Source organism: Hemiscyllium ocellatum, chromosome 29, assembly GCF_020745735.1.
Source record: "Hemiscyllium ocellatum isolate sHemOce1 chromosome 29, sHemOce1.pat.X.cur, whole genome shotgun sequence".
NCBI classification, from domain to species: Eukaryota; Metazoa; Chordata; class Chondrichthyes; order Orectolobiformes; family Hemiscylliidae; genus Hemiscyllium; species Hemiscyllium ocellatum.
Window position 1 is genome coordinate 24,837,317 of NC_083429.1, and position 14,834 is coordinate 24,852,150.

Here is a 14,834-nt window from a genome sequence, read left to right on the forward strand (position 1 = left end):
GTAGTGGAAACAGGCCCTTTGGCCCAACAAGTCCACACCGAACCGCCGAAGCGCAACCCACCCATACCCCTACATTTACCTCTTACCTAACACTACGGGCAATTTAGCATGGCCAATTCACCTGACCCACACATCTTTGGACTGTGGGAGGAAACCGGAGCACCCGGAGGAAACCCACGCAGACACGGGGAGAACGTGCAAACTCCACACAGTCAGTCGCCTGAGGCAGGAATTGAACCCGGGTCTCTGGCGCTGTGAGGCAGCAGTGCTAACCACTGTGCCGCCCACGATGACTTAGTGACAGGAACGGGACTCTGACCAGTTATTTCAAGCTATTGTTTTCAAATTCATCCAATTCTTGTATGAATTCAAAGTTCTTTATTTGGTGAATTGCACAGGGTCTCAAGCAGGCACTGCTCGACAATTCTTAAAAAAAAATATAACCAAGAGATAAGAATGTCCTCAGTTGAGGAATGACTCCAAGCTGGCTGGCTACAGTCAGTGTTACTGTGCATGAGTAAATAAAGGGTGACCTGGTTAAAAAACAAATAACCAGGAGATTTAGAATCTCCTCAGTTCAGAGGGCAAACTCTGAGCTGGTTACCTATAGCTGGTGTACTGTGCACAAGTAAGTAAAGATTGACTTGGTGATGGGATACTGGCCTCTGAGCAGTTATTTCATCTCTCTGCTGCTTTTTTGGGATGTTGTTTAAGGAGGTAGGTTTTAACTACATGTCCTTTTGTGGATTGGTTTTCAAATTTTGTCTGATAACATTTCTAAGCAGGGTTTTACTGTGATTTGCTAGATTAACACTAGAACAAATGAAATGTGCTGTTGTTGTTCTGCTTTTCCCCCTTACCAGTGAAATGACTGAGTTCTTTCCTTTTCTTTCTACGGCAGTACAGCCACACGCTGAAGCCCATCAAAATCACCCAGCACGCTCCCCCAATGCCAGCGATGAATGCTGGCTGTTTGACTACATCTGTGATCTGCTCTGCCAGACTGACATTCTCATTGTCCTCCACAGGAACCGGCTCCTGGTCTGAAGTTGGATCTGGGGAGAGTGGGCCAGATTAGATAAAAGTGAAGAAATACATATGAAATAAAGTACAATCAGGATAGAAATTTATCTTGAAGAGCAGCACATAATGCATTGCTTGTTCATTTTTAATGACTGTCCAAAATAATATTTTTGTCTCACTGCTTATCATGCAATGTTATCCCTCGCCCCGTTGTTTAGGAAATCCTTCATTCAATACTCCCTAAACAAAAACAAAGAACTGCAGATGCAGAAAATCTGAAACACAAATAGAAAGCCCTGGAGAAACACAGCAGATCTGGCAGCATCTGTAGAGAGGGAAACAAAGTTAGCATTTCTGAATCCAATAACACTTTGTCAAAAGATAACTGCTTTTTAATGTATCCCTTGTTCCTATACCAATGCTGATGTAGGAGGCAACACCGTCAACGAAGGCACATTGAGCTGCTGAATCTCTGCAGCTGACTTGTGGAAGTATTCTTGATCTCCACCAAGCACCTCAATCAACACAGGCAGATTAGATCAAATCAGACCAGACATTGGCCAGTGAGGGGAATGAGTGGATCCTAACAGCCATCAATCAGATTGATCAAAACAATGCACTCAGCTGGAGGGAATGAAGTGGCGAGCTCAACAAGAGGATTGAGGTGATTAAAGAAATTGATCGGTTAAATAGAGGGAAACCAAATCCTCTTTGTGGGAGACTCTAGATCATTAAAATTAGAGCTGGGCCAATCAGGGTGATGTAGAAATCCAACATATTTTCCATCTAAAGCAGAGAATTTCAAAACTATGATTAATAGTTCTTGCTCATCAAGAATGTTAAGGCTAACAGGAACAAAGGCAGGCTAATGCACTTACAATCCAGATGATCAGATTGAATAGAGTCATAGAGTCAGAAAGATGTACAGCATGAAACAGACTCTTAGGTCCGACCCATCCATGCTGACCAGATATCCCAACCCAATCTAGTCGCAGCTGCCAGTACCTGGCCCATATTCCCCCAAACCCTTCCTATTCCTATACCCATCCAGATGCCTTTTAAATGTTGCAATTGTACGAGCCTCCACCACTTCCTCTGGCAGCTCATACCATACATGTACCACCCTCAGATTGAAAAAGTTGCCCCTTAGGTTTCCCCTCTCATCTTAAACCTATGCCCTCTCATTCTGGACTCCCCCCTGCAGGGAGGAGACTTTGTCTATTTATCCTATCCATGAACCTCGTGATTTTTTAAACCTCTACAAAGTCACCCTTCAGCCTCCGACACTCCACGGAAAACAGCCCCCACCTAGTTAACCTTTCCCTTTGCTCAAATCATCCAACCCTGGCAACATTCTTGTAAATCTTTTCTGAACCCTTTTTCTATTCTGAACCCTTTCACGTTTCACAACTTTCTTCCGATAGGAAGGAGACCAGAATCGCATGCAATATTCCAAATGCCTCCTATTCCAATGAGGATGCAATCCAACCTCACTCAATAATTCCTACAGTGATGCAGCTCTGTGCAGGGATGATGCAATGAACTGGAGATATAGAGCCATGGCCCCATCGCTGCACTAGGGTGAAAGGGTTTGAAATGATTGTTTAATATGCCTTTGATAAATAATTCTCTGTAAAGTGATGCATCAAACTGGGCAGTGCAAGAGCTTCCTGCTGAATACAGCTTCACACTGCATCATGTTTATAAGCTAATCTACCAAACATTAAAAATATATTTCATTGCTTGTTTGTGTTTGATGTTGCTATGGTCTCAGTGGTGTCCAAGTTGTCATTGGTTTCTATGGTGCTCGTAATTTCTGACTCAGTTACACTCTGAGGAATTGTTTGAATCACAGCAGCTCCAGGAACTTGAAAGAATGAGTCACACGTCACACAACCATATATTCAACTGTCCAAGAATCTTACAGCACACAAGGAGGCCAGGCAGTCCATTGTATCTGCTACCTGATTAATTCTACACCCACTGGTTTTCCTCTGGATAGTTTTTTTCATGTTAATGAGTCTGTTGCCAACACAGTTGCGGGGACACAGTCAGTGCCCAGTCAGTTGCAGAGGATGAGATGTCACTGCTAGACCTGCCTCTTCTCGCACCAAAGATTGGGACCATCTATCACATTGAACAACTCAAAAACATTTCAAAACTGCAAAACAAATCAAATGCCCTGTCTTTCAAATGATTATATAATGTGCAGAGTCTTAAAATACTGTGTGATCTTACTCTTCCCATCTTATATCATGGGTCAGGATTGGAATTTTCACAGAATTTACTGCAGCAATGAGACAAGTGCCAATGGGGTAGTGATCTGAATGCCAGTAAACTGAGTAGGACTGTCAGCTACAGGGTGGATTCAGCTGGGGGGTGAATTCAGGGCTAGATGAGGTGCTTAGTGAGATTATTGAAATGGTTAATGTGGCAATTAGTTTGCAAGTTAATGAAGTGGTTAAAGGTGTGATTATTAGGCTGGTTAATGAGATGATTTCTGATGATTTTGGATAACGGGGTGGTTGGCTGAGTGGTTAGTAATTTGGTTTCATGAGATAGTTAGCGAGATGGTGAGTGGGATTGTTAATGGGGTGTTAAATTGATTACTGGGGTATAATTGGTGTGGTGATTGGGGTAGTCAGTGGAGAGATTAATGGGTGAGCAAGCCAACTGCTGAGCCAGGCTGTACATACAGATATGGATGGAATGTGTTCCAGGCACACATCAATGATCAGTACTATCAACTCCCTCAGCAGCAGCAGATACACTCTTTTAACAAGATACTCAATTCCCTTTTGAAAGTTTGAAGTGAATCTGCATCCACTGCCCTTTCAATCTGTCAATTTGGAGAGCATTACAACTTCACAAAAATATATTCTTCTTCCTTTTTCTAATTATCTTAAACCTGTGGGTTCTGGTTATCAACCTTCCAGCCACTAGGAACAGCTTCTCCCTCTCCTTTATCAAAATCCTTTATGATTTTAAACAGCTCTGTTGACTCTCCCTTATGCTAAAAGAGAGTTGTTGAATGTTTTCTGTTTTTGTTCTTATATGTCCAGCTCAGTACTTGGAAGGGACCAGGCATTTCCTTTCAACGAGTAACTGAAATGACTGGCAACTGAGAATTCAGTCAGAGCAGCAGGTCACGGAATGATCCATATCATCTTCATGTGTCAAGTTGCTGGCTGAGTAAGTACAAACAAAGCAGTCAAGAAACAACTGAATCAATTTATAATTCAGTCAGAAGAGAATTACTGGTAGCGAGAAGATGACAAATTGTCTGATTGTGATCTGGAATAGAACATTAGAGGATGGAATGAGCTGAATAGGCTTTGTATTTACACTATATGAGCCCTATTTGCCATAATCAAGATGCTCTCCCTCCTTCGGTGCTGGCAATCTGAGTTTTGCTATAGACAGTCGCATAAATATTCCTCACTGGTGCATGAGAGCCCTAAATCTGGAAGTCCTGGTCCTAATTCAGACTGTTGCCATTCTTGCCAGAGGGTGTGGAGAGAGAAGGGGATAGGATGTGATATCTGCAAATTGTAATCTCAAATCTGGAATGGTTATTTGAGCTCAGCACTGAATTCAAATGGAACTAATCTTAAACAGAGTAAGAGTGTGTGACTATTCTTCAGAGGAGATGTGAATGTGTGTAAAAAGCTGGATAAGGTTTGTGAAATTGTCAAGTTATTTAAATCCTCTGCTCTTTAAATACTGGGTGAAAAACATAGCTCATATGAGATGTCATTCAATGTATTATTCTGCTGCAATGATAGAGCTTTGCATAGCTTGAACTATCACTTTAAGACAGCACCCAACTCTAAAGATTTGAGTGCACGATCTTGGTGGGTTCTCCAGTGTTGAAAGAGTGCTACACTATTGGAGTTGTCATATTTAGGATGAAAAGTCCCCATCTTCCCTCTCAGCTAGATGTAAAAGGGCGGCACGGTGGGCACAGTGGTTAGCACTGCTGCCTCACAGCGCCTGTAGACCCGGGTTCAATTCCCGACTCAGGCGACTGACTGTGTGGAGTTTGCACGTTCTCCCCGTGTCTGCGTGGGTTTCCTCCGGGTGCTCCGGTTTCCTCCCACAGTCCAAAGATGTGCGGGTCAGGTGAATTGGCCAAGCTAAATTGCCGGTAGTGTTAGGTAAGGGGTAAATGTAGGGGTATGGGTGGGTTGCGCTTCGGCGGGTCGGTGTGGACTTGTTGGGCCGAAGGGCCTGTTTCCACACTGTAAGTCTAATCTAAAAAAAAATCTAAAAAGATTGCTTTGCACTCGTTGAAGAGGGGTTGGAGAGTTCTCCCTTGTGTTTTTGTCAACATTTATCCCTTAACCAAGAGCAAAATCAAATTATTTGGTCATTACTACCTTGTTATTTGTCAGACCAAGGCTGCCACACATCCTACATTACAATGGTGACTGTTTTTCTATAATTATTTCACTAGTTTAAAAGTGCTTTGGGACATCTTACATTGTGAAAGGTTTTATATAAATGAAAGTTTGTCTTTCAACTTTCAGTTGTGGCAAATAGTCAAACCTGGGGTCATCGAGAGTCAATGGACTGATGAGTGGCAGATAGAGTCTAATTTGTACACAAGTGAAGTATTGAATTTTTGTAAAACCAATAAGGACAGGGCTTATACAATTAAAGGGAGGGCCTTAGATAGTGTGTAGAATAAAGAGGTCTAGGGGAGACAGGGTGGTTAAGAAGACATTCAGCACGCTAACCTTCATTGCTCAGACTTTTGAGTATGAGGGTTGGGCCGTTATGTTGAAGTTGTACGCGGAGGCTGAGGGGTGACCTTATAGAGGTTTACAAAATTATGAGGGGCATGGATCGGGTAAATAGGCAAAGTCTTTTCCCTGGGACTGGGGAGTGCAGAACAAGAGGGCATAGGTTTAGGGTGAGAGAGGAAAGATATAAAGAGACCTAAGGGACAACTTTTTCATGCAGAGGGTGGTACATGTATGGAGTGAGCTGCCAGACGAAGTGGTGGAGGCTGGTACAATTGCAACATTTAAGAGGCATTTGGATGGGTATATGAATAGGAAGGGTTTGGAGGGATATAGGCCGGGTGCTGGCAGGTGGGACTAGTTTGGGTTGGGTTATCTGGTCGGCATGGACAGGTTGGACCGAAGGGTCTGTTTCCATGCTGTACATCTCTCTGACTCTATGTTGGTAAGACCTCTACTGGAGTGCTGTGTACAGTTCTGGTCACTTGTTGGAAGTATATTATTAAGCTGGAGAGAGTTGAGAAGAGATTTACTCAGATGTTGCCAGGAATGGAGTGTTTGAGTTATAAGGAGAGGCTGCATAGGCTGGGACTTTGTTCATTGGAGCATAGGAGATTGAAGGGTGATCTTATAGAGATTTATAAAATCATGAATGGTATAAATAAGGTGAATGACAGGTGACTTTTCCCTAAACTGGGGGATTTCCAGATTAAGGGGCATATTTTCTAAGAATGAGAGGAGAAAGATACGAGGGGCAATTTGTTTTACACAGAGTGGTTAGTATGTGGACTGAACCTCGAGGTAGTGCTAGGCATGAGCACAGCTACAACATTTAGAAGATATTTAGATACGTATGTGAATAAGAAATGTTTGGATATGGGCCAAGCGCAGGCAGGGAGATCTAGTTTAATTTGGGATTATGGTGGGTAGGGACTCATTGGACTGAAGGGTCTATTTCTGCATGACTCTAAAGGTATAATTGCTCCCCCACTCCATGAGTAAAAATATGAAATGTTAAAAGCCATTGGACAGTCAGCCACAAATTGTTATTAGAAAATGGTACGAGGTATGGCAAGAGGCACATGCTTTAGCACAGATTGTTAATGTTTCATCACTACAAGAGCCAGCCCCCTCCATTTCGATAGTTTTGTCTCAAGCTGCTTTCACTTACTGATAAGGACAGTTGCAGGTTGGCTTCGTACCCCAACTCCAGCACTGGTGGCTGCTGCCACTTCCACACGGTACAGCACACCGGCTATCAACCCCCGCACCACTGTTGAATGGACAGTTCCATCGATCGACTTGTTGACATGGAAACGGGTATCATTTCCCAGGCACCAAATCTACCACAGCAAACAGATCAAATTAAGAAAAACAGCACTCACAGGAACAAAATCCACATGAAGATTGAAACAAGCAAAGCTGTGTGTGCGTCAGATATTATCACTGGGATCTTTCCTTTAAACCTTGTTTGTTTTGGAAATGACTTACAGTATCTAGAAAATCTCAATTACTTTGTGCTTAGCACCCAGTCACATGGGTCACTGTGTAGCTGTGGGCAGTGAGCTGAGACAAGACTTTGTGATAATGCCTTTTTTTGAAACAACAATTTAATTATAAGGTTATTAATGCGGGATTAAGTGATTAGGCACTGAGTGACTGTAACAGTGATCTATACTGACCGAAGGATTAGCACAGCTGAAAGTACATTGCAATCGGTATGTTATTAATTTGTAATAAAGGAGAGATTGTTCTATATAAAAGATAGTACTGAGTCTATATTAATGGTGTACATACACAGTTCTGCTACTTAATAACTATAAAGTTATTAATGGAGTCAAATGTAACATATTGTCAGGTATTGTTCTCAAACAGCCTTAATGCCTGAAGATTAGGGTTTATTAGAATGTCCAGACCTGATTATATTAATTTGAAGGGATTGGGATTGGTACTAACAGCCAATACATTTGAACACTGAATGATAAGTATTCAATATCCCTGCAGCTTCACCATCTTTTTGAGAACCAATTTGCAGAAAAAAATGAAAGGTTGTGTCCTGTGGAGCTCATCCTTCCAATCTCTGCTACTTTCGGAGAATCACTGAATTATTATGGGGCAGATGGAGACTATTCAGCCTATTGTGCCTGCTCTAGTTCTATTACTCCTGCCTTTTTCCCATCTCCCTGCACACCATTACTATCCAAAAAAAAGACTGATGCCCTCTTGAATGCACCAATTGAAACCTGCCCTCATCACATTTCCAGGCAGTGCATTCCACACCCTAACTACTTGCTGTGTGAAAAAGATGCTTTGTGAAAAGGGAGGCATGGTGGGACAGTGGTTACTGCTGCTGTCTCACAGCTCCAGGGACCTGGGTTTTATTTTTGCAGCCTTGGGGTGACTGTCTGTGTGGTGACATGTTCTCCCTGTGCCTGCGTAGGTTTCTGCCAGATGCTCCAGTTTCCTCCTCCAGTCCAAAGATTTGCAGGCTGGTTGGGTTAGCCCTGGGAAATGTGCTGTAATGGGAATAGGGTAGGGGGCTGGGTCTGTTTGGGATGCTCTTCGCAGGATCGGTGAAGACTCAATGGACTGTATGACCTCCTTCTGCACTGTAGGGATTCTATGCTTCTCACATCACCATTGCTTTGTTTGCACATGCCTTTAAATCCATACCCTCTCACTTAGGATGAAACAATTCCTGCTCAGCAAAAATACTATCTGCTCTGTCCAGCCCAGAAGAGCTCAACCAGACCTCCTCTCAGTCGTCTTTTCTCCAATGAGAGCAATCCTAACTATTTAAATCTGTTCTCGTAACTGACACCATTCAATTGAATCATTTCTGTATCTTCTCCAATGCATTTGCATCTTTCTTATAATGTGGTGCCCACAGCTGTACACAATACTCCAGCTGAGGTCTAACAAGTGTCTCGTACAAGCTCAATGCCACCTCCTTGCTTATACTCTAGCTCCTATTAATAAAACTGAGGACCCTGTATGTTTCCCTTACTGCTCTCTCCATTTCTGTTTCTACTAGCTCATGTCTGACAGATTCCAAATATTCCTCTCGATTAAGCTTTAAGTGTAATCCACTTTTGGATGAATGGGGCATGGTCTGAGGGGCGGGCTGCTCCCAAGAGGTAGGGAGGCAATTTAAATACAACGTTGATGTTATATGTTGCATATTCCTCCTACCACTTTAAATATAACCTGGCAGCTGGAGGAAAGCACAGTCGATCAGGAGGATTGCCTTTCTATTAACCTGCCGGCTAAAGAACACCTGCCACACCACCACCTCCCCAAACTATTCAACATTCCCTTGATGTTCCCAGTCACCACACTGTTGATCTTTCGCTGAGACTCCGAACTTCCCAATCCGAGATCTCTGACCTTTGTCTGAGGTGGCCAATCTCTCTCAAATCAAATTGAAGAGGATGTGGTAGGATTCTGTGGGAACAGTCCTGCCAGAGGGAACACACACCAAAGAATCATTGATGGTTTCCCATCAAATCATTTCCGGATCTATGCTCCTATCTTTGAGTATCAGATTACTGAGAGGCCTGAATAAAGTAGACATGGAGAAGATATTTCCATGAGTCAGCAAGACTAGGACCCAAGGGAACGGACTCAGTGAGAGGACCCTGCAACTGAGGTGAGGAGGAATTTCTTGAGCCAGAGTGTGGTTAATGTGTGGAACTCATTGCCACAGAAGGCTGTGGAGCCCAAGTCACTGAGTGTAACTAAGACAGTGGTAAGAGTTACAGGGAGAAGGCAGAAAAATGATGTTGAGAAACATATCAGCCATGATCAAATACCAGAGCAGACTCAATGGGTGGACCGGCTTAATTCTGCCCCAACTCTGATGATCTAAATATTAATATCTGCTTCAGATTTAGTTGATTCACATTTAGTTTTGTTTACAATGAACCAATATTTTGAGTCCAAGTCTGTAACTTTCTCTCTGCATGGGAAAGACTGGAGGTGAAAGTTGGATTCACTTTTTCCCAGAATGTGGGAACCACTGGCCAGCCCGGGTGTCAGGCCCAGTGCTGAGAAGAGCTCAAGAGGAAGCTCCATTCAGCTGATGGTGGTCTCTCTTCTTGAACTCTTGCAGTAAGTACATGGGTTGATGGTGTTTCTATAATGGTGTCACAAATAGAATACCAGGAGAAAGCAAAGACTGCAGATGCTGGAAACCAAAGTCAAGAGTGTGGTGCTGGAAAAGCCCAGCAGGTCAGGCAGCATCTGAGGAGGAGATTTTCAGACATAACCCTTCATCAGGAAGGGGAGAGAAGTGGGCTGAGAGGTAAATAGGGGGGTGGGGATGGGGCTGCAGGCGAAAGTAACTGAGAAGGCAATAGGTAGATGGAGGTAGGGAGGGTAGAGTGGATAGGTGGGCAGGACGTTGGACAGTGGGACAGTTCAAGAGGGTGGTGCCGAGTTGGAGGGTTGAATGTCGGATGAGGAAACTCGTGAAGTTGACATTGATGCCATGCGGTTGGAAGGTCCCAAGGCAGAAGATGAGGTGTTCTTCCTCCAGGCATTAGCTGGCTTGGATTGATGACCAGGGTTTGACCCAGTGATGATCATGTGTCTAAGTCATGATAGTGGCAAGTGCAGTTGTGGATTTTTCTGACATCACTTTCCTTACAGTTAGCAGAGTTCCTTTGCACTGACACATGACCAAAACAGTCAAGTGCAACAAACTCAATCCTTAACTATTTAATAAAACCAGAGTCAGTGTTAAACCTCATCTGAAGGTAGATTTATGGCTTTGATGTTTCAAGATACAGAGAAGGAGACAGTGTTCTATTTTGAACGCCTTTTTTTGGGTAAGACTGAGGCAGCTGTAAAATTTGAAACTAAACGTAAAGCTTTGCTCTTGCTCTTGTTCAGCCTTCTGGTGGTAAACATGGATGGCCAGAGCACTTGCCTATTTCACTTGTTCAACTATGCAATTCAGAGTCCAACAACATGCATGAGACTTTTGAGGCAATTGATGTCAGAAACTAACAGGCGGAGAATGCATTCTAAATACTGCATTCATAATGCTGGGTTCTTAAAGGGACCTCTGCAGGATACTCTCAAAAAAAGAATTTGCCTTTGCTTTGAAACAATTGTGAAATCAGAAGCCTGCAAAACACTTACTGCACTCTTTCCCAAATTACATTGCATCCTTCCAATGACGGTCCCTTCTCTCCTCAAAGTATTGCCTCTTCAATTGAAGTTCCAGCCATTGATTTGTCTCTGAAGTGGTCCACAGATTTCCTTTCACCCATCCCATGCCCCTGCCTCCCTCTCAACCCAACACCCCCCCCCAGTCCTCGTTTATTAACGACAATCTGTTTTCTGGATCTGCAGCTTGTTAATCAAATGCAAGTAAAACCTCGCCGACATAATGGTTTAGGCCGCTCATCTGGGACACTGGGTGGGTGGGTGGCCCCATAGCCCCACCCACTTCCTTCCATATCTATTGCCTATCAATGGAAAGCGGCTCCTTCTGGTTTAAATGTAGCATTTTTCAATGACTTTCTCACCCAGTGGGGAATACCCCACGACATGATGATTATGCAAAGGTCCTCACAGGTTGACACCTTGCTAGCTCAAGGTAAAGGCATGTGTCCTATTCAGAAAAAAACATGTGCAAAGAGGTTAGCTTGTAATAATCCTACCTCCACTGACCTGCCCATTAGCGCTGACGCTGATATATCTATTGATAGATTATATTAATTCCTTACTGGCAGCTCACATGAAAATCACTCCCACTTTACTCATTGTTCAAAAATGCTTTTGAGAATGAATGGTCTATTCATAATTCAGTCTCAACAAGCAAGAGATTACATTTCAATCTCTCTTCTACCATTCCCCTTGCAAAACTGAATGTATTTTCATAATGACTAAGTGCTAATGATGGAATGGGAGTTACCAGACCCAGCATTACCAGGTTAGAGTGAGGAAGCTGGATTCTCATCAGCACAGATCCAGGAGGCCAGGGGCAAGGTCACGGAGTGACAGTGCGGGTCAACTGGATGAACATAAGTGGAGAAACATTCAGTATAATGCTGCTGAAGGTGGGGTGATTGATGCCAGTGTGAAATAGCTAGATTAACTGCAGCAGAGATTACAGTCTATAACACAGATGCTGGGAGAGAGTATATTGTGCAACAGTATGAGGGAACTTGATTAACATTTGTCGAGAAACAGTTGGTAACAGGAGCAAGAGGTTATGGAACTGGATGAGCATTAGTAAAGAAACAATTTGTAACACAAGGGTCTACCTTTGCCTGCAGCAACTGGTTGGGGTAGAGGAGAGGGTAAAACACCACCGTTATACAAACCCACTTAATTGTCATTCCTTTGGGATCAGTGAAATGAAAATCCAGCAGTTCCTACAAAGGACAAGTGATGCATCCAACCAGAACACTCACCCAGCCGGTGAGGTTGGTAATCCCACCGGCTGTGAACAGCTCGTTGTTGCTGAGTCTGACAGCATGAGGGAGCTGAACTGAAATCAGCAGATATGGGTGGTTGTTCAACTGGTTAGCAAATTTATGCAAACAGATGAGTCACCATCCTCTTCATCTCCGCTGTGTGACGATTGAGTCCACAGTGGAATTGAAAAGGCTGTTTCTTTCCTGAAGAACATCATCAATGATTGCCTTGATGTTCCACTCTGTCAAACTATCTTGTCAAAGTTCGACTCAAGTTTAGTTCTTCACTGTCTACACTGTAGATGGCTGAACAAAACTTGCAGCATTTACACTGACAGGTTGGCTGACTGTGGAGTGTAAAGTCTGTATTATGATATGTGGTTGCTGCGATTGGGCCAGTTTTCTGTCACGCTCACTACCGAATTGATGTTTTTCCAATTTCAGATTGACAAACGTGAAGCCAGCTGCTATTTAGTTTGGAGTGTTCAAATCGAGAGAAAAGATACTGATAAAAACAGTTCAACTGGAAATTAAGTGCCAAAATACATCCCACCATTCTTCACTGTTAAAGCTTTTGAGTTTAGCATGCATGACAAGATATATCCACATCACCCCCCCCACCCTCCACACCCCAGCCCTGCTCCGCAACCCCCTCTTTAGACAGGCTGGCTGTACAGAGAATAAAGATCAATTAAAGTAATGAACATATGGTAAACAGTAACCTGAGCACGATTAAAGGCTCATTGTAAAAATGCCAAGTCCCCATGGATTTATGAGACTTCTTTTGTTTTCATTCTTCACCTCAGAACAATTATGATTAAATTCTTTAATTAACATGTCCCAACTGTTGAGAAATTAGGCTAATATATTTTCAGACCCAGGTCATTAGCTTCCCCTGTCCCACTGTTCATTTGATTTATCCCTCATGTGTCGCAGCTTACCCTGTACTCCTGGATGATTCCATTCTGCTCCTCAGCAGGGGGTGGCTCCCAGGACACACTGATACTGGTGCTATTGCTCAAGCCAATTGTCGCCACGGTAACAGCTTGTGGCGCAGCAGCGGGGGCTGTTTTTGTTTTGTGCAAAGAAGAAAAGAGTGTTTAAGTGAAGAGAAAGCACTCTGCAGGACTCTGAAACATCACCTGTTGCAGTTCGTGTCTGAACATATTTGAGATAAAGTGAGTTCAAGGATGTGCAGCAGTCCTGTGTCAGCTCAGCTAGTGGGGTTCTGCTCATTACAATATAACATATTCCTGAATAAAACTTCTTTCTTAAAAAAACTTTTTATTAAACTAAATATTTAAGAATACTGAGAAACAACTTCATGCAAATATTCAAGCCCGGTACTGTTAAGAAATTTGTCCCAGGCTGCCTTCATGCATCTTGCTTTGTTCATGTGAACCATAGCTGTGCCAAGGAAGAGATGTACCCTAGGAACAGGCCTTGATCATGGCAGACAAATAGGATTAGAATATCTCCTCCCAAAGCAAAGACGGATGATAAAGATTTGCTCTGGTTATTGATGACCTGGGTGCAACACTGCTCGATTCCTCATTGTTTCTTGTCAGAGATAGAGGGCAGGCATTTCTTGGTGCTATTTGTGGGCAGTTCACTTCAGGCAGGGAAACCTAATGGCCCACAAAGTCCATTCATTCTACAGGCCGTGTAGCAATCCATTGTATCACACTTTAACCAGTCCATTTAACCTCGCAAGAAAAGCCTCGGGTCCAAATATATCATGAGCAGACATGGCTCTTCACTGTTACTTTGTCTCTTTGTTTCTCATGTTAGTCAACATGTCAGCTCTTTCAATCGTAGCATATTTTTGTGTTTCTGCAACTAGTCAAACCCCATGTACACTGGGACAGAGTTGCAATTTGGATCCTAGTGAATGTATGTTATTAGAGCTTTGGTAATGGGGACTTGCCATGGAAAAGGATATTTACTCAGTCAGTATTTAACTGAATCCTCCCTCCCTCTCTCTCTTTTGGTCTCCTTGTGCTATGAGGCACTCCACAGCTGGGAGACTGGACAGGCAGAGCTTCCTCTCTAAGACTTTACAAACACTGATCTGAAAACAGATGTGAGGAAGAGATCAGAAGAGGAAAAAGCGGAAAAGAATACGAAGCAGGAGATTGAGTGGCAGATTGTTGGCAGTCTGTGATCATTTGCACATTGTGTTACAGACTTCAGCTGCTGTGGGAGTCCCTCCCCTTCTACTATCTTGATCTTGGCTTATTGAATGAAGGAAACATAAGGAGGACATTTTCTTGGTAAATAAGCTGTGCTTTCCATGAAGTGATTTTACACCATAGTTCTGCTGCTTCTTCAGGTTCAAAATCAATCTGACATGCAGCAAAACTGTTTCCATAATAATACTGCTTCAATCTGGGGCTCTTAGTGATACATCAAATAAGGCTTGAACCTCCATTTAAAGAAGAACTTCTTCAATTTAATACTTCAGTCTGTAGTTTTGTGATGCCATCATGGTATCAATTAAAGATTATAGAGTAATAGAGACGTAAGGACAGAAATAGACCATTCAGTCCAACTTGTCTATGCTGACCAGATATCCTCAACTAATCTACTCCCATTTGCCAGCAGTTGGCTCATATCCCTCTCAATCCTTCCTATTCAT

General features: G+C 43.1%; 1 protein-coding gene across 3 annotated transcripts in view; it reads right to left on the reverse strand.

Moving 5' to 3' along the window:
* robo3 (roundabout, axon guidance receptor, homolog 3 (Drosophila)) overlaps positions 1-14,834 on the reverse strand; it is a 312,623-nt gene that overhangs the window by 56,194 nt on the left and 241,595 nt on the right. For all 3 annotated transcript variants that reach the window (XM_060847034.1, XM_060847033.1, XM_060847032.1), the window contains exons 15-17: positions 13,138-13,262; positions 6,940-7,111; positions 861-1,055 (exon numbers count right to left, since the gene is read on the reverse strand). In XM_060847034.1, the coding sequence (XP_060703017.1) occupies positions 861-1,055; positions 6,940-7,111; positions 13,138-13,262 (492 nt within the window). The remainder of the gene's footprint in view (positions 1-860; positions 1,056-6,939; positions 7,112-13,137; positions 13,263-14,834) is intronic.